The sequence below is a fragment of the Rattus rattus genome, chromosome 10 (genome assembly GCF_011064425.1).
Source record: "Rattus rattus isolate New Zealand chromosome 10, Rrattus_CSIRO_v1, whole genome shotgun sequence".
In the NCBI taxonomy this organism is placed as follows: domain Eukaryota; kingdom Metazoa; phylum Chordata; class Mammalia; order Rodentia; family Muridae; genus Rattus; species Rattus rattus.
Window position 1 is genome coordinate 51415938 of NC_046163.1, and position 27406 is coordinate 51443343.

The 27406-nt window shown below is 52.8% G+C and overlaps 2 protein-coding genes across 4 annotated transcripts; one reads left to right on the plus strand and one right to left on the minus strand.

Moving 5' to 3' along the window:
* The first annotated feature begins 6193 nt into the window (after positions 1-6193).
* On the plus strand, positions 6194-14387 carry Igsf8 (immunoglobulin superfamily member 8). Of its 3 annotated transcripts, none has more exons than XM_032914737.1 (8): positions 6194-6282; positions 6976-7082; positions 10507-10880; positions 11915-12376; positions 12672-13079; positions 13189-13602; positions 13832-13962; positions 14131-14387. In XM_032914737.1, exons 2-7 carry the CDS (start codon positions 7021-7023, stop codon positions 13945-13947), a joined length of 1836 nt encoding a protein of 611 aa, XP_032770628.1. In that variant the 5' UTR covers positions 6194-6282; positions 6976-7020; the 3' UTR covers positions 13948-13962; positions 14131-14387. The 3 variants fall into 3 exon arrangements, with proteins under 3 accessions (XP_032770628.1, XP_032770627.1, XP_032770626.1); XM_032914736.1 differs by having other exon boundaries at positions 6195-6282; positions 6976-7078; positions 10504-10880; XM_032914735.1 differs by lacking the exon at positions 6194-6282 and having other exon boundaries at positions 6867-7078; positions 10504-10880.
* A 2740-nt stretch (positions 14388-17127) lies between these two features.
* Kcnj9 (potassium inwardly rectifying channel subfamily J member 9) lies at positions 17128-23734 on the minus strand. Its single transcript, XM_032914738.1, has 4 exons — positions 23550-23734; positions 22392-22492; positions 20321-21198; positions 17128-17778 (listed from the first exon to the last, which is right to left on the minus strand). Exons 3-4 carry the CDS (start codon positions 21168-21170, stop codon positions 17447-17449), a joined length of 1182 nt encoding a protein of 393 aa, XP_032770629.1. The 5' UTR covers positions 21171-21198; positions 22392-22492; positions 23550-23734; the 3' UTR covers positions 17128-17446.
* Positions 23735-27406: the final 3672 nt, after the last annotated feature.

Below are 27406 nucleotides of genomic sequence, written 5' to 3' on the forward strand. Positions count from 1 at the left end.
TACTCAGGCCATACATTTTATGTTTTGTTTGGTCCCTTCATCCCAAGAACATCGAGAGGTAGGACCCTCTGTGCCAACACTCAGTGCCGATGTAGAGTGGCCGGATCTCCTTATTGGAGTTCCCTGTCACCATAGCTGGCAGCTGGTTACACCTCCATACCCATGTCATGCCCCAGATCCAGTTTCTTGTCCACAAATGGAGTCAGAATACCTAGAAAGTAAATCTCGGGCTGACCACTAATTGGACAAAATGTTTCCTGAACCTGTTTATGTAGTCACTAACTCAGCGTGCAGGACAAACATACTCAAGGGACGTAGTATTACTCTCTGCCCTTCTTCTCCAGGGTCCTAGCCTTTGAGGTGCAATTTCTCTCTCAGTGGATGTGATCTCTGGCACCTTCCCTCTTTGGGACATAGAGCCTGCCCTTACTAGGTTGCCCAGGAAACAGGGTGGCTTGATTTTTGAGGGATGGAAGTTTGAGTTCTGAAATAGGAAACTTTCATTTGTGGGTAGAAGTGGTCAGGGCAAGATAGAGTCAGAGGAAACAGAAATGTCCACCATGAAGGCCATGGGGGTAACCAGAGAGAAAAGACTGATTTCTTCTAACACACCACACACACACACACACACACACACACACACACACACACACACACACACACACACACACACACAGCTCACTCTCTTGCTCAGTCACTCTGCAAATGTCTGCTGAACTTCTGGCCTTTCCAGGCACAAAAAGAATTGATAATGTGGGGAGGTGGTGTACACCTTAGTCCTAGCACTTGGGAGGTAAAGGCAGGAGGATCTCTGTGAGTTCCAGGCCAGCCTGGTCTATAGTGTGAGTTCCAGGACAGCCAGGGCTTCACAGAGAAACCCTGTCTTGAAAACAAGAGGAGAAAGAGGGAAGAGGGGAAAGAGGGGGAAAGAAGAGGAGGAGGAGGAGGAGGAGGAGGAAGAGGAGGAGGAGGAGGAAGAGGAGGAGGAGGAGGAGGAGGAGGAGAATGGCGGTGGCCTTGGGAAGCTCAGTCAAGACAAGGAGGCAGACTGCAGCTCTGTGTATACAGTTCAGTGTGGAAAATGCCATCCAAGGGCCAAGGGCAGATGTGAGTGTGTGCGTGCGTGTGCACATGTGTGTGTATTGGGGATCGTCTCATCATCAGGACCCAGCTCACACTCACTCTCACGGCCAGCGTCCTCACCCCCACTGTTCCATCTGTTTCTTTGTTTTTGCAGTTTTTATTTCTGGCTTTGTTTTTCTGTTACTTTCCTAATAGAGAGCCTTTGGAAAAATTCCATCCCTGTTTCAGTTGGACCAAGCAAAAAGGGAATTGTCCACTCTTTGGCCAGAATAGCCAAGGGGTACTGGCCTCCCCCAGAGTCCAGGTGGACAAGTGGACGGGCAAGGACTGATGAGAAAGAGGCTGAGGAAAATCCAGGGAGGTGGGGAAGCAGGATGATCAGAGCTTGGGTGAGCTGGCTGGGCAGGCCTGTACCCCCACGCCCCACACCCCCATACCCCACACACACCCTCTCTGCCTTCTGTTCTGGTTGGAGGGGAGAACAGAGAATGCCTTCCATCTCAGGGTACTCTGGGGCTGGGCCTCAAAACTTTCTTCATATAGGAGGCTGAGAGGCTCTGAGACCCCGGAGTCAGAAGGGAGTCTTTGGCATGTGTACATGAAACCTATTCTTGTTCCTTTCTTCCCCTCAACGTCCCAGCACACAGCTCTCACTGTTTCCTCTTGCTCAGGACCTCTAGTGCTGCACTGATTCATTCAAGAAATATTTATAGAACACCTACTGTGTGCTACATACCAGCCCCCCATAGACACACCCATACACACTCAGATTACACCACACACACACCACACATGTCACACCACACGCACACGCTGTATATACACACCACGCCATACTTGCACACACATCTCACACACGCCACAGCATACACACACACCACACACACCACATTACACACTGCACATACATCTCACACACACACATACATACACCACACCACATCACACATACATCACACACACATACACATATACACACACTACACATCACATCACTGCACACACACACCACATTGCACCACACAGTGCAGATACATCACACACACACACACACACACACACACACACCACACCACACACTGCAGATACATCTCTCTCACACACACACACACACACACACACACCACACATGCACACCTCATTATTCACCGAACATACATCTCTCTCTCACACACACACACCCATACACCACACCACACATATATCACACACACCACCCATCACATCACACTGCACACACACACACACACCTCCCCACACACAATGAACATATGCATGTCACTATATAGGAGGGAGAAATACGCTCAGAACATTTAAACTCTGGAGCTAATTTGCTTTTGCCTGTGAGTGCTCCAGTTTACTTGTAACGCAAGCTTGGGTGAATTGCACAAGGTCTCAGTGCCTGCTTCCTGGCTCTAACGCAGAGGTAAGCACAGTTCTTAGCTTCTAAGGCTGTGGTGAGGACTGAATGAGCGAGGGTAGTGTGTACACAGCACCCAGCACAAAGCACTCTTTCAGTCTGGGTCAGCTCGTGTTCCTCACCTCACTCAGCTGGAGGCAGACAAACCCATAAATGACCTGTTCTTCAATTTGCTTCTTGCTCAACCTGGTGACTCAGAGGCAGTCACCTGGTGCTAACCACCGTTTCCCCCCTGAGGCTCAACTAACACCCAGTCCACAGACCTCTGTCTACCAAACTGCTATTTCCTGAGGGCATTTCGTGCCTACTCCATTGAGTGTGGCCTGCCTTTCTTTGCTCTCCGGTACCCTCTAGATGGAATTCTGAACCAGAGGTTCCCTCTCAGCTGGCTGGGGACAGAGCAAAAGTACAGGGAGCCTCAGGGGTGGAGCCCAGATACCTACACCACAGGCCTAATGAACACAAGACTTGGCAGGGTAGAAAGCTGAGGGGCATTCCAGTTCAGAGGGTTCCATGTGTGCCATTCCAAAAGTGGGCAGCAGCTGGCACTCATTTTGGGTGAAGCAATGGCTAGGCCCACTCAGTGGGTCAGAACCAGGTCACACCAAGGCCCAAGTAGCATAGTGGCTCCTCTATTCTTGAACAACTGTGCTGCCCACTTGGCACCGGGCTTGAGAACTAGAAGTGTGAGCGCTGTCAGGGCAGGAGGAGGGACCAGGGACACACACACACACACACACACACACACACACACACACACACACACACACACACAGAGAGAGAGAGAGAGAGAGAGAGAGAGAGAGAGAGAACACTATAAGGCTGCACACGCCTTGCTCAGGGGGGGAAAAGAAGCAGAATGTGCTTGGGGGCCATTTTGTGGGGATGTAGTTGGGTGTGTGTGATGCCTTGTATGTCTGTGTTTGCTTATGCACCTGCTTCATTCCCTGCATGAATTTGTGGTCCAGGTGATGGGTAGGGTTTTTCTCTTCCTCTGACTCTGACCCTTTTTGTAACTTCTCAACAATTCAGCAGAGAGAACTTTCCCTTTGGGGAGGGTGGGAAACTATGTTTCATCAGTGTGGTCTGGGTCAAGGCTTTGTAAACACACACAAACACAAGACATTCTTGTGTGTGATCCTTAGTATCCCTCCAAGCTGGAGTTTGTACTTATTTGAGAGAGGGGGGGTAGGGGGACTATGTGTGTGTTGGTGTCATTTTCTCATTAGCTTAGTGGCTAGTGTGCTTGTCAGTTTGTCTCAGCGATACCTGTCTCTACAGCTGTATGCCTCTGTGTGTGTGTGTGTGTGTGTGTGTGTGTGTGTGTGTGTGTGTGTGTGTGTGTTGTGGCTTATGTTTCTTTTCTTTTCCTGTAATATTTGCTTTTACAATGTAACAGGCTAGAGGATTCTAGCCTCAAATCTGAATTTGGACTCCAAGGAAGCCAACACTGGACAGCAAGTCTAGCAAGCTCAAGCTCCTCCATGCCTCAGGTTTCTATAGGGATGACAAGGGCTAACCTGGGGAAAACGAAATCAGATTGTGTTGCAGTCTGCATGGGGTAGAACACGTCACCTCAATAGTCTTGTCTTTGAACTTGTTTCTCCCTGAGGGGCATTGTACCCTTGGTTGTGACTATAGGATACGACATTTCAGCCAGATTATAACTGTTTCAGGGCAGACTTTGGGTTGTAATTACCTTTAACGATATTCATGACACCTAACTGTCATCTAGATGTCTCATACACATGCCATCTGGAGGCAGAATGAGTTAAATAACCCTATGGAACAAGACTGGTGACTGACGCCTGCCCACGTGTGGCGGTACGTGGAAATGTGCGTGGGAATCTGGTGTGATGGTGCAGTGACACCCAATGGTTACTACAGTGTCCATGTTTCCACAGCCTCAGGCTTCCTCTCTATCCATGCTTTCGTCTAACCTGGAGACTGTCGGGAAAGCTCTCTTCCTTTTTGGCTCACCCCACCCCAGGACACAAGTCCATACTGTGTTTCCTTATGGGAGGATGCATGAGTACCGCGGTGCCCTCCAGTCTTTGACATTGATCTGGCTTCTGCTTTGCTACAAGTGCGTGTGCTCGAGCAATGCCCTGCTGGGTGTGTGCGCAACACCCTTCTGGGTGAAGCCCCTTGGTTTCAGTGGGGCCATGTGCCTGCGTGCGGTGTGCCTCGTGCCTGGCGTTTACTCCCCTCCCCCAACTTTCCCAATTACATAAGCTTCTTAGGAGTGAGTCAGTCCTGGACTTTGCGCTCCCTCTGCTGGCCACTGCGGGACTGCACAGTTTTGGGAGGGGTGTGTAAGCTTTCTAGCCCAGCCCCTAAGCCCTGTGTACTGGCCTGGGAGTCCCTTTGTCCCAAGCTAGAAGGTAAGCTCCTGGAAGAGTGCTCCTCCCACTCCATCCCATAATGCTTATACCGAGTACTGACTGTTACTTGTTCATTCAGCAAACGCAGGATATCACTGAGAGTAGGGACCTTGAAAGCCTTGCTGACTAGGGTACTACTAAAATCCAGCACAAGGCCTCACCCACTACGACACGAATGCGTTTTCGCCCTGAACAGAGTGAACAATGGTGTACAAGAAAATATGAGAACTGTCAGGCCTGAGGTTTTGTGGGTTTGCTTTGTTTTGCTTTTTTGTTTGCTTTGAGACAGGATCTCACTAGATAGCCTTGGCTGGCCTGGAAGTCATAGAGATCCATCTGTCTCTGTCCCAGTCCCTGCCCCTGCCCCTCTCCTGCCCCTGCCTCCTGAGCGCTAGGGTTAAAGGTGTGCACACCAGTCCTGGGCTTTAAAGTAACCTTAAAGTTTGTGTGGCCTTGGGCAAGACACGTAACTGTTTTTAAAAGTTCAGGTCTCTCTTGTGTTAAATGACTTCGTCTTGTAAAATAAACTGTAAAGTTTAGAAAGGACACCTACAGGTGGTGGTGGTGTTATTGTGTAATTATCCCATAAATGGCTGCTATGATGATGATGATGATGATGATGATGATGATGATGATGATGATGATGATTGACTTTCAAACCAGTATTAGAAAGGCATTCAATCCACTCAACTTCCAGCTAAACAGAGAAGGCTTTCTCCTGAAGTCTCCCTGTAGCTTGTACTTCTCACATAACTCAACATGGCTTCTAGAGAAATAAGTGTGAAGAAACCAGGCTGGGATATATCCAGATGACAGGCAGCAGGTCCCTTAGCCTCTTGCTGTGCAGTCTTGGGTCACCAGGGTTGAAGTTCTGACTTCCTCATAGATTGTCTGTGGTTGCTGAATGTGGCTTCCACTGGAAGGCCCACGAATACTTCCCTAAAAATAGGAAGTCAGTGCTGGCCTGAATCACATTTTCTGTCTGTGTCTCGATTTTCTCAATAGGGAGTTGTAAGTGAGGAACAGGGATGAGGGGGACAAGTAGGGTATGGAGGTGAAAGACCTAGGCTTGTTCTAGGCCACTTCCCCAGCCTTGGTTTTGCCGGCTGAGCCGTCCCTTCTCCCCATTCTGGCCCCACCCTAATCTCCGCCTTTTTCACAGTTGGAGACACAGTATTGGGAAGAGACTTCTCTTCCTTTTTCCTACCTCCAGGCTAGCTCCTCCCTTCCCAGCAAAGAGGTGTGTTCATCTCTTCTCATTGGAGAATCCAATTGGTAGAAAGCAGTTTAATGCAAAAACAAAACACCCCCATAGTTACCGTGTGCAACAAACGTCTGTGCAGGATCTCAGTTAATAGTCGCCGTAACTACTTGAGTGTTTACAGTCTCTGTTCCGTAATTGGTGGGGGGAAAAGTGAGGTTGAAGGGGTTGAGCTGAACAAGAATCTTCCAGCTAGGAAGTCTGGACGGCTAACCCACTTCCCTTTCGCTTTGCATTCTGACCGGGTATTAGAACAGATTTCCAGTGATCTTCCAGGACCCTTAAGCCCCTTTGGGTCCGCTTCACGTCCAGGAAATCCGGGGTCAGGCCATAACCACATAAATCAGCTAGGTTTGTTATCAGGACTCAGTTGCCCACATCATCCAACTGAATTCTGAGTGCGTAACCACAGTCACCCCATCATCCATCCCCAGAGGCCCTGCAAGCACCCCATTCTCCCGGAGAGGCTGGCAGGTGCAGGGCGGGGTGCCCTCTGAGCTAGGGTGGGTGGGGGTAGAGGAGCCCAGGTGCCAGTTCGCCCAGCCTGCGGCCAGAGGCGGAGTCACCATCAGGGTCGAAGTCTAGCCTAGGCGACAGCCCGGGGCGGTGCGAGGCGGGGGCGGGGCCGGGCAGCGGGGCGCGGCCCGGACTGGTCTCCCGAGCTGCGGAGGGCGGGAAGAGCGGCGGGAGGAGGGGAAGAAGGAAGGAGGGCGGGGAGTTGGCGGCTCCCGCTCGGCTGGGCTTTGCGCACCCACGCTTCACTGCTCCGCTTTCTGTCCCCCCCCACCCCACCCGGGCATGCGCCCCCCGCGGTCCTGGCCCCCCAGAGCTCATACGGCCCCCAGGAATCTCCCCAGAATCGCCTACGCAGAATGGGCGTCCCTAGCCCCACGCCGCTGAGTTCGCTGCTGCTGCTGCTGCTAATACTTGGTAAGCGGGGTGGTCGCCGCGTCCCTGTCCGGCCGGGTAGGTGCCTGACACCGTGCAGCCAACCAGCTCACCTTCCTAGCATTTCGAAGCTGGTTGCACCCCTACTGCTTCATCAGACGTGTCTCCACTGTCTCTGGGCTCGGCGTCTCCCTTCCTTTTGCGCCTGCCTGCCCAATCAGTTATGGGGAGGGTGATGGTGCCCTCGCTTTAGGCTCCTAGCTGAGCATATTGGTGACTTACTAAGGTATCCCCTGAGATACCATAGCGCTCCGAGGCAGGCGCCTCTTCTCTCATCTGTTACACCCAGCGCCTGGGGTCCGTGCGCCCAAATACCGTGACAACCTTCTGCCCCACTCTCGGCTCCAGGCCTGGCTTTGGGTGTTTGCTCTGCGTGGGCAGTGCCTGGCGGTCTTCATAATTGCCCAGTGTTGGCTAGAGGCCCAGGGTCTGATTCTGACCATGATCTTTGAAGAAAGTCTCCCCTACACCCCCACCTCCTAACATAACACCTCACTATCTGAGGCTTCCTCCCTCACAGGTCTCCACCCTGGGCCAGTTCCCTTCTATTACTCTCCCAGATATTTGGCTGGTTGTCAGACTCAGTTGGTCCCAACATCCCCGCCTCAGGAGATACCAGGTTCCATGGAAACTGAACCTGGGATCTCTAAACACCCAGTGTCTGTCCTGGTGGGTGTTTATGATGGTGTGTGTTCTGGGCCAACCTTGTATCGTGGGTGGTGTGTGTGTGTGTGTGTGTGTGTGTGAGAGAGAGAGAGAGAGAGAGAGAGAGAGAGAGAGAGAGAGAGATGCACATAGGGAGGAATCTAAAGTGTTATAGTCAAGGCAGAAGAAGCCTGTGGGGCACCCCGACTGCCTTCTCTGGTTTATACCAGAACTGCATGGTGCCACACAGAATGGTTCCTTGCTGCTGGTCCTTCTGGGACCAGGTTGAAAACTCTCCTTTGGAAACAAAACAGGAGGCCGAGTGATGTAGGGAGATGAAGGATCTGTGGGGCTTGGTTGCCTAGCGATTGCTTTCCCCCAGTGGGCTTAATGGAGCAGGGATGGGCCCAGGGGAGGTTGGGAGGAGTGAATGCTGCACGGGGGTGGAAGAGGAGCTGAATGGCATCTTAGGCCACTGCATTCAGCACTGGCATTCACTTCACAGGCGAGGGACGTGAAATATTACGTTCCAGAGAGTGCATCCAGTGGGGATGGGGGTGGAGGGATTTGAACTCAGATCTGACTTCAGAGCAGACCTCTGACTGTTAGAAAGGAGGTGACCTGGCAGGAGAGAACCTTGTAGCCACCTACTTCCTGAGGCTGTGGAGACAACTTTCCCATGGGGATCGCCAAGCATCAGCATGTGTGGGGCCAGGAAGGTGGGAAGGGACCTTCTCAGCAGAGTCTACCCATGGGCAGCCAGGACGGTGTCATCTTGGCTGTCTTTACCATCGTCATCCTGATTATGAAATTGGGTGCCTGAGTCACACACACACACACACACACACACACACACACACACACACACACACACACACACACACACACGGGCTCAGTGCCAGAACTGAAAGCTCTTACTTCTGAAAGAGAAACTGAGACCCAGGAGGGGAAAGGATTGGTCCCAGGTTGGCTTTCTGACTCCAGCCTGTGCCTCAAGCGGTGGTCATGTGTTCTCTGAGTGACGTAGCCAGAGGAAGAACTGGAGAGCAGGCTCTCAGGCTCCTGGGTGGTTCCCAGCAAGCTGTGGACTCCCCTCCCCTCCAGAATCCTGGAAATTACAGGACTCTCCTTGGAAGCATCTCCTCGCCTCCTTCTTGGTTTTGTCCCTCTTCAGGGGTGTGTAGAGGCCCTCCAGAGAGGTCAGGGACTTGGTCAGAGTGTCACATTTCACTTTACTTTTCTCATCTAGAAGAGAGATGATTCCCTCCCCCTCCCCCCCGCCAGTTCTTCTGTGTTGGTTAGGAGAGCAAGGAGAGAGCTCGAGACTCACATCTGGGCTTAGAACCTAGTCACAGTGCTCCCTAGAGGTGCTCTCTGGGAGAGTTTATTTCCCTCCTCTGTGAAATGATTGACAGCCCTCCTTGCATTCTAGGGTTGTGTGGTCTTACCTAGACACAGCTATGGAATGGTGGAGAGGAGAAAGGAGCTGAACTCTCTAAGGTTTTGGATCCAGCTGTCTGTTGGGACAGGGGTGGGGGTAGAATGGGTGGAGGGAGGGAGGGAGGGAGAGAGAGAGGGGAAGGGGCAGCAGGTGTTTAGGGTCTCCTTATAGAAAGGAGGCTTACGTAAGCGCTGTACACCATAGGCAAATCGTATGTAAATGAAAGCTTTTGTTTGAGGGCTGTGTGTAGTGCATCATCTGGGTTAGCCAGAAGGTTGACAGACTCTGGGGTGCGGGGGAAGGGATCTTCTGCCCCAGGCCTGGGCAGAGCCTGGTTCTTGCCCTAGAAGCCACGGCTGCCTGTGTAGCCCTGTGGGCTGGGAGAAGCAGTGAGCTCATGGCACAGCTGTAGTGGGGAGGGTATTGTGTGGTGATGACTGGCCAGGCCCGTGCCCTGTCCAGCATGGTGCCCGGTCCAGTGCAGTACCCCAGCCAGCCTGAGCCACTGGCTCCATTGTCTAGCGCAGGTGACAGAGCTAAGCCAGGCAGCCTTTCTGTAGGATTTTGTCAGCACCCCATTCAGCAAAAGCCTCAGAATCCCTTAGCTAGAAGTTCTATCCGAGCCCCTAGACATGCATGGGGCTCCAGCGATAAAGATCCAGCCAAGAACTGGCGAGTCAGGAGTCAGTCTTTTATTTCTTATTTCTAATGGCGTGCGTATGAGGGTCCACAGGTATGCATGGTGCAAGTGTGTGTGTATGGGTGTCTGGGTAAATGTCAGGTCAATCAGGGGCCATTGCGCCATCCACTGCATTTTTTATTATCATTTGTTACTGCGTGCGTGCGTGTGTGTAGATCAGAGGACAACTTTCAGGACTCAGTTCTTTCCTTCCCTTGTATATTCTGGGGATCAAACCCAGGCTGTCAGGTCACTCCCCAGTCACCATGCTGAACTTTTACATAGTTGCAGGGAATTGAACTCAGGTCCTGATGGTTGCCCAAAAACATTTTACTTACTGGGCCGTCTATACCCCAGACTCCAAACGGACTCTCTTGTTCACACAGGTGCTCTGCCTCTAGTTAGCTAGAGAGAGAGTTTTCCTCTGTTCCGGTGGATCTGAACCTATGTCCTATGCTGAGATGCTGGTGTCTTGTGCCCCAGCAGCTCTCCCATGTTCCCATCTGTGTCTTAGGCCCAGCTACGTTCTGACCTTCCCTAGGTCAGCAGTCAAGAATGGTGCTGATGATACTGGCCAGTGAGTGGGGACCCGTTCTTTCTGAAAAGATTCCAATTCTCTCTGCCTTTCCCCCCTCCCCCCAGGAGCCAGGTGCTCGCCCGGCAGGTGCACGTCCCCAAGGGGCCTCTTTACCGTGTGGCTGGCACCGCTGTCTCTATCTCCTGCAATGTGAGTGACTATGAGGGCCCTTCCCAGCAAGACTTCGAGTGGTTCATGTACAGACCTGAGGCCCCAGCTACGTCTCTAGGCATCATCAGCACCAAGGACAGCCAGTTCTCCTATGCGGTCTTTGGGCCTCGAGTGGCATCTGGTGACCTGCAGGTGCAGCGCCTGAAGGGGGACTCCGTGGTGCTCAAGATTGCTCGCCTGCAGGCCCAGGACTCCGGCTTTTATGAGTGCTACACCCCCTCTACGGATACTCAGTACCTGGGCAACTACAGTGCCAAGGTGGAGCTGAGAGGTACTGGGCTCTGAGCTGGGTGGTAGAGAGCCTCTCAAGTACTGGGGTTATCGGCATAAGCCAGAACGCTCAGATCTAGTCTTTCTTCCTCCTCCTCTTGCTTCCTCTTCCTTCTCCTCTTCTCTCCCCTCCCCCATCTTCTCAGTACCGGAGATTGAACCTGCCACAGCGTGAAGCATACCAGGGAAACACTCTTCTAAGCTACATTCTCTGTGTTGCTTTTTGAGGGCTCACTCTTGTAGCCCAGGCTGGCTTACAACTCACTAGCCTAGGTTGGCCCGGAACTCGTGGCAGTACTCCCACAATTCTCTGTGTAGCCCAGGCAGTCTTGTGTCAGCTCCAGTGCCATCAAGCCCATCTTCCCATCAGTTTCTTTCTTTTGGTGGGGGATGGGATGAAGCAGAAACTTTCTCTTTTTAGAAAAAAAAATTTTTTTTTGTTTTATATATGTGAGTACACTGTCACTGTCTTCAGACACACCAGAAGAGGGCATCAGACCCCATTACAGGTGGTTGTGAGCCACCATGTGAGTCCTAGGAATTGACCTCAGAGCCTCTGGAAGAGCAGTCAGTGCTCTTAACCGCTGAGCCATCTCTCCAGCCCCCAAAGCAGAAACTTTCTAAGTTGACCAGACCTGCGCTGAACTTGTTCTGTAGCCCAGACGGGCCTTGAACTTGATCCTTCTAAGCCTTAGCTTCTTGGGTAGCTGGGATTATAGGCCGGCCACCATCAGGTCTGGCCTCTTTTATCTTTAGAGAGGGAAGACAGAATTACTTTTCTGAGTGTTTAAAATGGGTCAGTCTCAGACATCAGAGTGGGTATCAGTAGGCTTGTTCTGTGACATTCAGCAAGCATTTATTGAACACCCTAATGTGCTCAGACCAAGCTTGGCATCTCTGAGTTATAGAAGAAAGATACCGCATACAGTGCTTGCCCTCTGTGAGCCTACAGAGTATGTAGCGACGTAGGAGATACACAGGAAACAGGAGGGATGCTGCCTCCCAGCCCGCTCTCACTAAAGCCTTTCTCTCCAGTTCTTCCAGATGAGCTGCAGGTATCTGCTGCCCCTCCAGGGCCCCGAGGACGCCAGGTGGCAACCTCTCCCTCACGCCTCACAGTACATGAGGGGCAGGAGCTGACGCTGGGCTGCCTGGCTCAGACCAAAACGAAGAAACACACACACCTGTCCGTGTCTTTTGGGAGAGCCATTCCTGAGGCGCCAGTGGGGCGAGCCACCCTACAGGAAGTAGTGGGACTGCGCTCTGACATGGCTGTGGAGGCCGGAGCTCCCTATGCTGAGAGGCTGGTTGCCGGGGAGCTTCGGCTGAGCAAGGAAGGGACTGATCGGTACCGCATGGTGGTTGGGGGTGCCCAGGCTGGAGACTCCGGCACCTACCACTGCACTGCCGCTGAGTGGATTCAAGATCCTGATGGCTCCTGGGTTCAGGTCGCAGAGAAGAGGGCAGTCCTGGCTCATGTGGATGTGCAGACGCTGTGTGAGTATCACATATCTAACTGAGTGGATATCTCAGCCGGCATCAGAGGGTGTAACATGGCCATCAACTGACCGCAGAGTTCCTCTTCCAGAGAACGAGCAGACATTCTTTATTCTCTATTTGTGTTTTCTCTGCTCAAAAATTGGATGTGGAGGCACAAGGGCTACAGTGGAAGGGTGAGATTCAGGTCCTGGGGTGAGGGACATATAAGAGGCCTCTAAATTTCTGCAAAGAGGAATTACATGTGAGGGCCTGGGCGTCCCTGTGATGCCTCCCATCTCCTGCTGTGTTTCAGCCAGCCAGCTAGCAGTGACAGTGGGACCTGGTGAACGGCGGATTGGCCCAGGGGAACCCTTGGAACTGCTGTGCAATGTGTCAGGGGCACTGCCCCCAGCAGGCCGTCATGCCGCATACTCTGTGGGCTGGGAGATGGCCCCTGCAGGGGCTCCTGGGCCTGGTCGCCTGGTGGCCCAGCTGGACACAGAAGGTATAGGCAGCCTGGGCCCTGGCTATGAAGACCGGCACATTGCCATGGAGAAAGTAGCATCCAGAACCTACCGACTACGGCTGGAGGCTGCCAGGCCTGCTGACGCGGGCACCTACCGCTGCCTCGCCAAAGCCTACGTTCGAGGCTCTGGGACCCGGCTTCGTGAAGCGGCCAGTGCTCGTTCCCGGCCTCTCCCGGTGCATGTGAGAGAAGAAGGTGAGAGGACGTTGAGCCCTTGACAAGGTTCAGAGCGTATAGAATTTATTTCCTAACCCCTTAGCCCCTGAGCCTTCACCCTGTAACCCCCGTGTTCTTTGCTCTACAGGCGTGGTGCTAGAGGCCGTGGCGTGGCTAGCAGGGGGCACTGTGTACCGGGGAGAGACCGCCTCCCTGCTGTGTAACATCTCTGTGCGGGGCGGCCCCCCGGGGCTGCGACTAGCAGCCAGCTGGTGGGTGGAGAGACCAGAGGAGGGCGAATTGAGCTCTGGTCCTGCTCAGCTTGTGGGTGGAGTGGGTCAGGACGGTGTGGCAGAGCTGGGAGTCCGGCCTGGAGGGAGTCCTGTCAGTGTGGAGCTGGTGGGACCCAGAAGTCATCGGCTGAGACTGCACAGCTTGGGGCCCGAGGACGAAGGCATATACCACTGTGCGCCCAGCGCCTGGGTGCAGCACGCTGACTATAGCTGGTACCAGGCAGGCAGTGCGCGCTCCGGGCCCGTCACGGTCTACCCCTACACGCATGGTGAGTGACAACCACCCTCTACCCACCTGCTTGTCCCCTTTCCTGCCTTCCCTTGCTGTCCTTTTCCCACATCCCTTTGCGTCCCCGTCCCCGAGCTGGCTGAGTGCTGAGATGGGAGGTTGTGGGTTGGCAGGGATGACGCTCAGCCCTCCCTCGGGGAGGGACCGGTGTGACAGCAGGTGGAGGACCATGACACACTCTGAGCAGAGCCTGCCTTCTTTCCCGCCAGCTCTGGATACCCTGCTTGTGCCCTTGTTGGTGGGTACAGGAGTCGCCCTAGTTACGGGAGCCAGCATCCTCGCTACCATCACCTGCTGTTTTATGAAGAGGCTGAGGAAGCGGTGATCTGTAGCACCCCAGGTGAGGGAAAGGAACCCCCAAGCCGTCTTCCTCAGGCTTCCTGTGCCGAGCTGTTCCTGGGCTCCATCTGGCAGAGAAGCAGCCAGCACAGTCCTGCAGGATCACGTAGCGGGGTGAGGGGGTCAAAAGGAGCCCCCTTCCTCAGGCTACTCCACATGCTCTCTCCAGTTCTTGCAGGTGTCAACTGTCTTCCAGCCAGTGCCACCCCTCCTCTGGTTGCCTGGATACCCTCTCCCTCCGTCCAGCCCTCCTTTAATTTATTTGACCAGTCCGTCGCCACCTCGGAGCGGGAGACATGGCTCCCCTCTTCCCACCTTCCGTCAAGTTTCCTGGTTCTTAGTCGCACACTCATGTTGTAGGAAGGCCAGTTCCTGCCCTCAAACTAGTTTTTCTAAAATGTGAATAAACTGGTTTTATAAAACTCAGGGCCTGTTGTGTCTTCTTGCGCCATGAAGCTGTAAGAGGCAGCCTGGGGGGATGGGGGTGGGGTGGGGTGGTGGTAAGGTGGACAACCCAGGCCTCTCTTCCCACCATAAACACCATCTGTCCTCCGTGGGCCTTGTTACCCACCAACTGTAGGAGGGGGATGCCTGGGTCCCATCTGTTGCCCCAAATGTCTGTGCGGAGCCGACTCCTAATGGGGCTTCTATTTGGTGAGGGGAACATAGGAAGAGGGGGTGAGCTTTGCCTGTTTTACAGAGCTTCCAGGGACAAGTCTTCCTGAGCTCCCCAGACTGGGGCGCACCCTTCTCTGGTCTCCTTCTCCTGGTTGAACTAGTCTTGGACCAGACTCCTCCCACCAGGCCCTGGGGCCTCAGTCTTTTTCCTCCTGACCTTAATTATTCTCTGACAGCAGCCGAATAGGAGCCTCAGAACATGGCAGCGTGGGGAGGGCCTGTGTCCTCTGTGTACACAGAGCTGCTGCATCTGCCTACATCTGATGCCAGGACTTGTCTACTGGCTGCAGCTCCCCGCCTAATGGGTTCTCCGGCCCTAAGTCTCGGCTGTCCTGCATTTCCAGCGGCATCCGGTCTGCCCTCTTCATTCAGTGGTTGAACGTTTATTGAGCGTTACTGGGTTTGCCACATAAATGTATCATTTTCTTTCTTTCTTTCTTTCTTTTTTTTTTGTTTACAGATAAGGGACGGAGGCCCAGAGAATATGTCTTGCTGAGAGTCCTAGAGGTAACCAGTGACCCTCAGCATTGGTGTTAGGAAACAGGTCTCCTGTCTGTGCCCTGGACAGTAGGGCCCTGAGTGGTGGCATCTCGGTGACTTCCAGGAGCAGCTTCAATGTCTCCATTCCAGTGTTTTGTATGTGGGTACCAAACACCCCACCCCTCTTGTCTCGACTCCATGTTTTTCCCCCGAATTCAAACCCTGCTCGCTCCTGTGCTCAGGTTCAATATGTGTACGTGGGACGGACCTCATCGCTGAGAGTGACCCAGCTGGCCCTGAAACCTGGGTCCATTGCTGGACGGAAGGGGAGGGGCAACAGACAGCTTTGAGTCCTCTCTGAGTGGACCCACGCTGAGATGGGGACTGGGAGGGAGGCGCAGCGCCCTGTTGGATGCCGGCTTCTTAGCCTGGGACAGAGCAGCAGACTTTTATTCAAGGGCAGGGATGGGTGTAGCCAGGGGTCCAAGGTTCGAACCAGTCCCATCAGAGGACATGTTCACTTGGGCTACACTTGGCTCCAGGGGGCCAGCCTCAGGTCCCTTGCCATGCCTTGCCGTTGCTCTCACCTCACCATCCCAGGATGACTGAGACAAGACCAGTGACTGAGACAAGATGCAGTGGAGAGGGGATGTGAGTGTCTCCAGGGTGCCCTGTCCTGGGAGGACAGGTGGCAGACAGCAGACAACTGTAAATATGGGCTCCATTTTCTCACCCAGTCAGTCTTGCCTTGTGAGTCTTATAAGAGAGCCAGTCCTTTGTGGTGAAGCCCATTCAGCTGCAGCTCCCTACTGCCTCCTCAGGAGTCCTTCTCTGTCTCTGTTGCCTTCTCAAATGCTATTGGCCAGTTATCAGTGATGTTTCCTTTCTTGGACCCAAAGTTAAGCTCTTCAAGCCTGGGCCTGGGTCCTTGCTCCCCAACATTCCCCTTCTTGTTTCTCTGTTCCTTAAGGGTCCTGGGCTTCTTTTCAGCGCCTTCCAGCTTCTCCTCCGCTTAGATGCCTCATCCAAGGGTAGCACCCAGACAGACAGTGTCACCATGATCTGGGAACCTGCTAGGTCTGGGAACTGGCTAGACGTGCAGATTTTTGGTTTCCGTCCCGGACCTATTGAGTCAGAATGCTGGGAGCAGGACCGGTAATCTGTGTTTTAACAAGCCCACCCCCGTGAGTAACAAGCCCATCCCCGTGAGTAAAGCTTCGTAACTGCTGGCTCCCATCATTCCCCCCTGCCTTACTCAGTCCTTAGCTTCCGGGTTGCTAATGCCCTCTCACTTGTGGCTATAACCGCTTGTGTGGGCTCCCATTGTGAGCCCCACTTCCTTCAGTTGCTGTGGGTATCTCTGACCTCCACCTGTGCTGTGCTCCGGCGTTAGGAACAGGTCTTTGAATATCACACCTGACACTTAGTCACTGTTCTGAATGAGCCCCTGCCACTGTGCCCCAAGGATAAACTACTTTCCCCAGGGATTTGGGTTCCCTCATAAAACCCCTTATTAAGTCTCTCCCATGGCCTTTCTTTTGCTTCGGAATCTCTCTCTGCCTTCTTGCTTCTCCGGCAGTACCTGCAAGGTTTCATTCCTCTCTCTCGAAAAATTGTTGTCCTTGGGTCTCCCCAGGTCCCTCTCCAGGGCCCCTGCTCCGGGTTTACCTCCACCGCTTGTTTGCCTGTAACCTGAGGATTAAGGCCATCGGCACCTTTCTGACCCATCGCTATGGGACAGTGAAGGTGGGGAGGGCACCCACATCTGTGCCCACCTCCACCCAGTGCTTTCTTCTCTGTGGCCACTTTGTCTAGTTAGGCAGGCATGCCACACATAGGGAGGCCAGTTGGGGGGTGGTAAGTGGGGACTGCAGTCTACCTGACAGTTTGCTCCCTAAGCCATGGACTCTGGTTCAAGGCTACCCATGCCTGGAAGAAAAGGGTGCCTGTAGATTTTGCACAAAGGAGTGCTGCACCGGCTGTTCACCAACTGTCAATCCACCCAAGCTATCCATTGACTGTCTCTTTCTGCCCACCTTCCCATTCAACCCCCATAAGCCCATCCTTCTGTCTATCCATCCACCCATGAACAGATGTAAAAGTCAAACACAGACAGACTGATACGATCTCTCACCACCCCCACCCTCTATTTTCTTCAAACCAGGACCTTGGGCCTTCCCCACTGGATCCTGGACTCAGTGGGCCTCTCCCAACGTTAGCCATTCCGTGGGACACTGCCTGCCTCCTCTTCTTACATCTCCATTCTGCAGCCTCCATGGACCTGCGTCTGGCCCCCTGGTCTGCCACAGGGGGTTGTAGAAAACCAGTCACACCTTGGACTCACTCTCCGGGGGTGGCAGGCAGCCATTTTGCTCCTTGTCAGCTCCATCTCCTGCGCCTGCCCCCTCCCCAGCCCCTTCTTCCTCCACCTTCTCATCCAGCCTGCTGGGGATGGACCAGTAGAGATGGGCGTCAAGGCGGGCTGCAGCTTCTGCCAGTTCCCGAGCACTGCATGAGGGTGTGGGCACCTCAAAGGTTTCATGGAAGCTAGCGTAGTCCACCTCATAGAAACCGTCCTCCAGGGTGAGCACCGATGTGAATCGGTGGCCCCACAATACTTCGTCTACCAGGTACGAGCTTCGAGCTTGGCACGTCATTCCTGGGGGGAGGAGAAGGGGCATTAGTCAGGGGGATCTCTGCCAAAGGATTCCTGCTCCTGTCTGTCATCCCACAACCCTCTTCTCTCCCCGAGAGTCCCACCTCTCTTGGTCAGCCCTCTTCTCCATTTGCCAACCTGCTCCCCCTACTCTCCTTCGAGAAGCTTAACCTTAAAATTAACCTCGCCGTTTCCCACAGAGACGCCTCCACCCGCCCCCAAGCAATGGGCAACTAGCTGAGCTGATTACGGTCCAGGATTGAAAGCTCGCCACTGCACCGAAAGCCCAGTCCTCGGTGTGATGGTGCAATAGTCTGGATCCTTAAAAAGGTGTATTACATTTATGTGAGTCTATAAGCATGCATTCGTATGTGTGTGGAGGTCAGAGGACAACTCCGGGAGGCGGTTGACTCCACAGTGTGAGACCTGGTAATTCAACTCAGGTTATCAGATGTGGTGGCAAACAGAACCATCTCTCTGGCCCTGGGTTATCTCTTACGCAAACTGAAATCTGTCTCCCAGGACCTGTGCCCCTGAGTGTCTGTAAATACAGCCCGGGGTTCCCTTACATCTTCTCTTCCTCAGACTGAACCCTCATGACCGTCTCTTACTTCCTCTGACTCCCCCAAAGCTTTCTGTCCTCATTGTAAATCACGGAGGCCCAGGTCAGGGTCTGAAGTGCCATACATTTCTCCAACTGCGGCCTCATCTGTGCATAAGAGAAGGCTTACTATCTCTTGCTTCTTACCAAGATGCTTTAGTGAAGTGGCCCGTGATGACATTACATAAACGCCTCTGGAAGCTGCATCACGTTGCTACAGCAAGCCTGTGGCCAACTAAAACCCCCAGTTCCTTCTCCACCGGAGCCTTTCCATGCTGAGCTTACATAAGTGATTTTTTTTTTTAAGCCTAAATGTAGAATTTTATATTTATTCCCCTTAAATGTCATCATGTTGGGTTTTGGCTCATTATTCTTGCTTTTCAAAAGCAGTTTGAATCCCAAAATACTACCGTCCTTCCCAGCTTTATCTCTAGAAACATCAAACAAGCTCCCGCCCCCTTGTCCTTTAAACTGCCCTTCCCAGTTCTTGCCCCGAGCCTGTGTCCTGTCTTCTCTGTTCGGTTTTTGCACCCTCCTCTCGGGGCAGATCATTTTGTTCCTACCTCAGAATCTCCCCAAACCAGAATCCATCTCAGAAACAGAGGAGTAAACGTTCACTAACCAGAGATGGGCTCTGACATTGAAAGTCTGGCCCTGAGACTTCTTGGGGACATTGGTATTCTTTGGCAAAGCTGGATTAAGATGTGAAGGCGGGAAGGAGAAGCCACCAGGGCCTCTGCAGGGAGAAGGCATGAGAAGCAGGGATTGGGCTTGGGGCAGTAGGAATGGGTGGGAAGTGGAGGTAGATGAAAAAGTCCCTATTAGAAACCTGCCCGAGGGGCTGGGGATTTAGCTCAGTGGTAGAGCGCTTACCTAGGAAGCGCAAGGCCCTGGGTTCGGGCCCCAGCTCCGAAAAAAAGAAAAAAAAAAAAAAAAAAGAAACCTGCCCGAGATAGTGTCAGAGGAAGGGATGCTGCAGAGACAGAAGGAGCAGTACAGGAAGGGGACGGGTTAGGACCAGCATAGTCAGAGTGAAGGAGGAGTGGGGAGTGGGAAGAACTGAGGTGGCCAAGAAGCAGAAGCGGTTTTGCCTAGAGGCAGGAGCCGGGTTTCAAAGGCTAGCAGCAGGGAGCAAGTCTGTCCGTAGCAGCGCCGCAGCTCCTCCTAGTGGCCCCTTGGTTCACCTGCATTTTCCTCACGCTCCCTGATGGCTTGGACCTTACTTAGAGGACCTGTTTTTGGCTCCTATACTAACTAGTCTTTTCCTACCTGCTCCCAAGCTCTTGACAGTGTAGGCCTGAGTGAAGGTATTGACGTCACCGTTCCTTCTGGAAGGGGGCTAGAAATGGCAACACCAGTGGAAGTTAAGACAGACGGATGGGGTAACGGGGACAGACGTGAGACCAGTTATCACCTTCCTACCCCTAAGTTTGCCTCCTTGGCAAACTTAAATTCCAGAACTATGGATCGCTGGGCTTCAAGAACCCGGCACTTAACCTTCATCCCGACACCGTGCCAAGAAGCACTGAAGATAAATGCCCTGAGTTCAATCCAGGCTGTGCTATTTACTGGCTTGTGACAGCGGGCTATTTATGGGACCTTTCTTTGGGGCTACTCATTCTCTGAAAAGTAAGCATAGTCATAAGTAACCTCCAGGGGAGCTTTGCTGGGCTTAAATGAATTTAGAGATATAAAGTGCAGTTCAAAGTGACATACCTGTCAGGCCAGGGCCTCAAGCTAGCGGCTTTTCATAGAACCCTTCCAAGCTGTTCTTGACTCTGCAAAGTCACCCTGTCCATCCCTTTCATCATCAGGCCTGCCCCAGCATCCCTCCCCCGCCTGTCACCCTACGCTCCACTCTCTGTCCATCTCCCCGCACTCCCCCTGGCTGCTTTTCTTGCCCTTGCCCTGTATCCCTGCCCCCATCCTCCAGCCTGCCCGCACCCGTGGCTTCCACCATGCCCTCGAGAATGACTACGATCTCGAAGTCGTCCCTCTCGAGGGCGCGGCGCGATGCCTCCCAGAAGGGGCTGGCGGCGTCGATCTCATGGCTGATGACGAGAGGTGAGACGAGGAAGAGGCGGTCGTCCCCCGTGTCGAAGCCCACGCTGAGGTCGGTCTGGTGCAGAGGGATGAACTCGCCCTCGAGCGTCTGGCGCGAGCGGATGAGCTTGGCGCGGATGGAGGCCTCGACGATGTGCGAGGATCGCAGGTCCCCCACGCGAAACATGAGACAGAGGCGCCCGTCGCGCAGAGACACCACGGCGTGCGAGGAGAAGACGAGCGTGGCGGCGCGCTTGTTGGGCTGCGAGATCTTGACGAACATGCAGCCCACCATGAAAGCGTTCACCATGGAGCCCAGGATGGCTTGCAACAGCAGCAGCACGATGCCCTCGGGGCACTGGTCGGTGATGACACGGTGCCCATAGCCGATGGTGGTTTCTGTCTCGATGGAGAAGAGGAAGGCGGCCACGAAGCCGTTGAGGTTGTTGACGCACGGGGTCCACGCGGTGTCCTCCAGGTGCTCCAGGTCGCCGCGGCCGTAGGCGATGAGCCACCAGATGGCGCCGAAGAAGAGCCAGGTGAGCGCGTAGGCGAGCACGAAGAAGAGCAGGCTGAGGCGCCACTGCAGGTCCACCAGCGTGGTGAACAGGTCGGTCAGGTAGCGGTAGGTCTCGCGGACGTTGCCCTGCTGTACGTTGCAGCGCCCGTCCTTCTCCACGTAGCGCTGGCGACCGCGGCGCCGCGGTGGCTCCTCCGACCCGGGAGAGAAAGCAGCGTTCTCCTGCGCCATGGCGGCCGCAGCGGGGATCCTGCGGGGTCTTAATAAAGGTGTGCCGAGTTGATGGATCCGGCCAATGCTGTGAGCGTCTCTCCCTTCCTGTCTCTTAGCCTCAGTTTCCTCCCAGTGGTGGATTGGGAACGACTACCCTAACATCCCACAAAGCTCAGAAAGTTGGGAGGGAGGGGGTGCGGCTGGAGAGATGGCTCAAAAGGCTCACTGGTTGCTCTTCCAGCGGATCTGATTTCGATTCCCAGCACCCACAAGGCGGCTCACAACCGGCTGTACCTCCAGTCTCTCGCCCTCTTCTGGCCTCCCGGGGTGATGCACAGACATCATACATGAGGGTAGATATCCACTCACATAAAATAAAAACAAAGGTTAAGAAAAAGTTGTAAGGATTACACAGGGAAAAGAGCACAAACTGGGTGTCATAGTTCAGTAAGAAGGGGGCTTTAGAGATCTCGATGTCACAGATCTCAGCGTCACTACCTCAAGCCGGTGTATGGAGCACCTCACAGGCGTCCCGATCAGACACTTGGGGTTCTGAAGAGGTGGACTTCTTGGCAGTTCCTTCTCTATACAAAGCTCTCCCTGTCAATGAGGACTTGCACAACCTTTCCCCGGCTATTATCCCTTCCCCCAGAACTCTTCAGCTTCCTACCAGAAGACCCACCTGAAGACAGTTTTGAAGTCACACCAAGACCGTTTCCCTCAGTTTTCTCCCTGCCTCACTCTTTCCACTTCCTGCTACACCTTTTCTCCACCCCACACTTACCAAGGAGAAAGAAATGCAGGCTTTGCACAGAAAACCTCCAGCGGGCAAAGGTTGAATGTTCCCAGCATTAGGAGATTCCCACTGGCAATTCTAACCACTCCGCCATGGTCAGTGGTGCTCTGACACCAGCCCATTTCCCCCCGGGGCTCTTTCCCAAAGGAGACATGCTGAAAAGGGTTGGCGATGGGAGACTGGAGGCCACGGGAGGTCGATTGCCCACAGCCAGGATGAAGGAAGCACCAGGCCATCCAGAGTTACGATAGTCTAGTATCTCTTAGAGCCCCATGCTTCCTACGAGATGAGAAATCAGACCAATCGAAACAGCAAACACCCACATCGATCCCCCTCCCAGTTTCCTGCTTTGCAGTCGCTACCCTACAGCAACCCCACCCACATCTGCCATATGTCCTGAAGTGCACATTCAACACAAAGCCCAGATTCCATGCAAAACCCACCTGGTTTTGCTTCAAATTCTTCCCCCTGAGAAGAACTCTGTGTTAAAATCTTCCCGGAGAGACGGGATGTCCAGGGTCCTTCCCTAGGCTCTCACGGCCCCCTAAGAGAGACAAACCATATGAACAGAAGTCTGTAGAACGAGGATTTAGGACTCATCATCCTTCCCTTCTCTTTCCTGGGATTTGTCATCACCCATTCGGGGTGAGGGGTGGGGCAGGAGAGCTGAGGGTGGGGAGGGCAGGAGGCCCTGTGGGGGCAGAGATATGACACAGAGATCTCAGATGGTTTGGATGTTTGGACCAGATCCTAGGGAGAAACTGCGTGGATGTGTAACCACAGATCCGACATTCCAATTTTTAAATTTTGGAGCCAAGTGTTCCGCAGCCAGACCTTTGGAGGGTGTGTGTACGTTAAATAAAGGTAGGAGGAGGAACCACAAAAAGATGGTTTGTATCCTAAGGGGACCCCACACACTTAATTTTTTCATGGAAGTCAAGAGACACGGCCCAGGGACACTCTGGCAATGGCAGATTAAGATCTTCCCCTCCCCCAACAGCAGGCTTGCTTTTCCCTCTCTGCAGCCCAGGGCATCCTCAGCAAGTGATCTGTAAGTTTTCAGTGCCTTAAGACCCCAGGTCTCTTCCAGCCTAACATTAGTTTCAGGTGGGCTTCTAGACGTCCTTCTTAGGGTCTTAGGTAATCTGACCTCCATCTGTGCCCAGGAATGGGGAAGGACTCCCAGTGTCTGATCACCCCCAGAACACTGACTGCCCAGAGAGCCTTCTGCTGCACCCTAGCTCTTGCCGTCCTGAGGAACAGCCTCGTCTTCACAGGGCAGGGAAGACGTGCAGGGTCCACCACCTGAAGAGCAACATCATCATTTCTGCCTCTTCCCTCCAAAGAACTCCAGCACTTCGGACCACAGGTCCTAGGCATGCTGTGACCCCTTTCAGTAAGATCCCAGCACCACATTTTCTTGGCGAGCTCTTCCTACCTCTAGACAGTGCTGGCCAGTACGAGGGGGGTAGGGGGAGAGGGGGGCTTATCGTTTGGAAAGAGGTCTGTCTGGTGAAAACTCCCTCAGGAGCCAGCTCCACCCAAACCCCTCTTGGCTCAGAAATAGGGGCCCAAACCCCAAGTCCCACAACTCAACTCACAGAGCCTGAAGAGGAGAGTAGCCGGCAGCAGAGACCCTTGGGGGTTGGAGTCCATGTCCCTGACACCATCTCCCCCAACACCCTAGGTCCCCTCTGAGAGTGGGAGCCGCAGACACTGCCGTTTCTCCTGAATGTAACGGCAGCTCAGACTAGGACTTGGTATCTGTGTCATCCCCACTTCCCAGGTTCCCCTGCTCCTCTCTCGTTTCTATGGCAACCAGTCTGGCTACAGCTCCACAGCGTCCCCCCTCCCTTCCCCAGTCCTGGGTACCACTCTGGCTAATCCACACGCCACAGCTATTTTTAGCCAAAGTCCCTCCTCCTGGACACCGAGAGTCATCTTTCACCTCTTTATGGGAGGTGGGGGGAGGACCCTAGCATGCTCCTCATTCTGGGAAAATAGAGGCATTGGAAATAAAATATTTGATTTCAGGGGCCATCTGGGAGTTTGCAGTTCATGATCCCCAGCAGGGACCACTGGGTGAAGGTGGTGCTCTCAGGTGGACCAGGCCCAGCAGGACAAGGCTGTATTTTTGAAGAGACCTCTGATGCAAAAGGCAGCAGCCAGACAGAAAGAGGTCTGCAGTCTGTGGAGATAGGGGCCAAAGGCTCCATCACTGTCACCGATAGGGGTGACCCATAGAGGTCCCTTCACTTCTCTAAGCTGTAGTAATTCTGTCTGTCTCAGAGTGTGGGCCTGGGCAAACAGCCCTCTTCTGCCTGCATCACCTGGGCTGCAGATCAAATTAGACAATGTAAATAGAAGGGCTTTGAGATGCATTTTGCTAATAGCCAAAAAGTTGAGAAATGTCCAGCGGAGAGGAAAGTCTAGGCTAGCTCTCACTATCAACCCAACAGACTTAGGGGGGCTCAAATGCCATGCACACTGTGCTAGGTAGAGGCAATTATGAAGTGAATAGGTCCCTGCCCAGGAGCAGCTTCTGAAGCCGACGGCGGAAAGACACAGAGTTGCATAGGGCTGCTGCACACCACTCCTGCTAATGCGTCCAGTAGAAGCTCATTTAATTCCTGGGACGACCCTGTGACACAGCTATTCTTTCTTCTATTTATGGATGGGGAAAACAAAAAAAGTAGCCTATTGAACTCCAGACTTGGACAGAGATGGGGGAGTCACATGTCTCGTCACTGCCTTTGGGCTCTTCATTTAGAGGACTTGGGATGCTTCTCTCTACCCTTAACCCCAGGTCTTCCTGCCTAGCCCAGGTTGGCTCCACGTCCTCAGTGCTGGGAACATAGGCATGCATATATAAAAGACTTTTTCAAGGAGTAGTTTTCATTGTACAGCAAGAGGGAAAAAAATTGAGAGGAACCTGGGGAGATGGCCCCGTAAATGAAGCGCTTGCCCTACTAATGAGGACCAGAGTTTGGATTCTTAGCACCCGTGTAAAATGCAGGATGTGGTGACAAGCACTTGTAATCCCAGCAGAAGGCAGGCATGAGGTTGTCTGAGCTCACTGGCCGGTTAGCTCCACCGAACTGGTGAAATCCAGGTTTCATGAGAGACCCTGTCTGGCACACTAAGGTGGAGAGTGATGTAGGAACACATTGACTTCTGGCTTCCGTGTGTACACACGTGTACATGCTCGGACACACAAAGATGTATACACACACACACACAAACACACATAAACTGAGAAGAGGCACTAAGAGTTTCTGTATGTCTTCTGCCCGGCATATCCCAGCCTCCCCCACTCTCAGCATCCCCAGTGAGAATACTAGCTTGTTTTTACAACTTAGAAACCTGACTTAGCACAGCGTGACCACCGGTCTCTAGATCACGCTCTTGGTGTAGTTTCTCTTGCTGTAAGCCTGGAACAGGCTGCAGGGGTGTGTATCCGCCATGACAGCGTGGAGTGCTTTCCTCTGTGTGCCGCGCCCCTCCGTCATCCCACTCTTCGCTTAGCCTTTGACGTCATGGCGTTGGAATTATACAGTCTGTAGCTCCTCAGATTGGCTTCTTTCACTTGTGCCTTTAAGGTTGCTCCACGTCTATTTATAGCTCCACAACTCATCTCATTCTGATACTGAGCGACGGTCCGTGGCCAGAAAGTACCACAATTCGTTTGTCAATTCTAAATAAAGTTGCTATCAACATCTGTGTGCAGGGTTCTTATTTGGATGAGTCTTCAGCTTTCTGGGGTGTGGTAAATACCAAGGAGTACAGTTGCAATGTCACATGGGAGGAATATGTTTAGTTTTCCAGGTGACTGCCAAACTTTCTTCCAGGGTAACGGTGCCATTTTGCAGTCTCACTAGCAGCCCATTCCTGTTGCTCTGCATCCGTGCCAGCATTTGGTAGCTTCAAGAGCTTCATATCGCTGTAGGAATGCAGTATCTGTAGCATCCCGTATAGCCGGCTACCGCGAAGTCATTGCCAGTGCTATGTTATGGATGCGAGTGTGTGTACACATAGAGAGAGACCAAAAGCTCGAGTTTCAAGAACAGGAGTTCAAGACCAGCCTGGGCTGATGAACACATCAAGTTCAAAGCCAGCTGCGGTCACATGAGAAAACTGTCTTTGAAAGTAAAGGAAGGGGGTTGGGGATTTAGCTCAGTGGTAGAGCGCTTGCCTAGGAAGCTCAAGGCCCTGGGTTCGGTCCCCAGCTCCGAAAAAAAAACCAAAAAAAAAAAAAAAAAAAAGAAAGTAAAGGAAGGAAGGAAGGATGAAGGAGGAAAGGAAGGGGGGAAGGAAGGAAATCAATACATAAAATATTCATACAAGGGAACTGGGAAGATGGCTCGGCTGTTAAGAGCACTGGCTGCTCTTCCAGAGGTCCTGAGTTCAATTCCCAGCAACCACATGGTGGCTCACGACCATCCGTAATGGGATCTGATGCCCTCTTCTGGTGTGTCAGAAGACAGTGACAATGTATTCCCATACATAAAATAAGTAAATCTTTAAAAATATCTGTACAAGGTGCTTACGGTTATATGAAGACAACTGCAAAATGACTGATAAAAATTAAGAGACTGGGGTTGGGGATTTGGCTCCGTGGTAGAGCGCTTGCCTAGGAAGCGCAAGGTCCTGGGTTCGGTCCCCAGCCCAAGGAAAAAAAAACGGAAAAAAAAATTAAGAGACCGTCTTAGTCAGGGTTTCTATTGCTGTGACAAATCACCATGACCAAAAAGCAAGTCGTGGGGGGCAGGAGTTATTCAGCTGACACTTCCACATTCCTGTTCATTGCTGAGAGAAGTCAGGACGGGAGGCCATGGAGGGGTGCTGTGTACTGTCTTGCTCTTCATGGCTTGCTCAGGCTGCTTTCTTAAAGAACCCAGGATGCCTACCCCAGAGAGGACACCACCCTCCATGGGCTGGGCCCTCCCCCATGGATCACTAATTGAGGAAATGCCTTACAGCTGGATCTCCTGGAGACATTTCCTCAACTGAGGCTCCTTCCTCCCTGGTTACTCTAGCTTATGTCGAGTTGACTCACAAAACCAGCCAGGACAGAAACATTTTGGAGAAATAGAAATATTTTAATGTTAATTTCCCCTGGGGTTTATTTATTAATTTCCTTATTTATTTTCAGCACTGTGGATGGAACCCGGGGCCTTATGCATGCTAAGCAAGTCCTGTACCCTGCCTTCAGCCTCTAGCCCCAGGGAAATAATTAAAAGTAAAGAGTGAGATATAAATTCAAGCTGGTGTTATTACTATCACCAATATTGTTGTGCAAAGATACTTTGTATCCGTTCCCCTAAGCCTTAACATTTCAAGGACAATTAACCAAAAGGAACAGGAAGACGGGAGGAGAAGGGGATGATATATAGAGGGTCAGGAATTTAAACAGAGGTGTGTAGCAATGGGAGATGGGGAACTAGGGGTAGCCACCGAC

Coding starts and splice junctions, on each gene's coding strand:
- Igsf8 (XM_032914737.1), top strand. CDS start 7,021: ATGGGCGTCCCTAGCCCCACGCCGCTGAGTTCGCTGCTGCTGCTGCTG. Junction 10,881..11,914: donor TGCCAAGGTGGAGCTGAGAG/GTACTGGGCTCT, acceptor CTTTCTCTCCAG/TTCTTCCAGATGAGCTGCAG. Junction 13,603..13,831: donor GGTCTACCCCTACACGCATG/GTGAGTGACAAC, acceptor CTTTCCCGCCAG/CTCTGGATACCCTGCTTGTG.
- Kcnj9 (XM_032914738.1), bottom strand. CDS start 21,170: ATGGCGCAGGAGAACGCTGCTTTCTCTCCCGGGTCGGAGGAGCCACCG. Junction 17,779..20,320: donor GGGCATGGTGGAAGCCACGG/GTGCGGGCAGGC, acceptor TCCTCCCCCCAG/GAATGACGTGCCAAGCTCGA.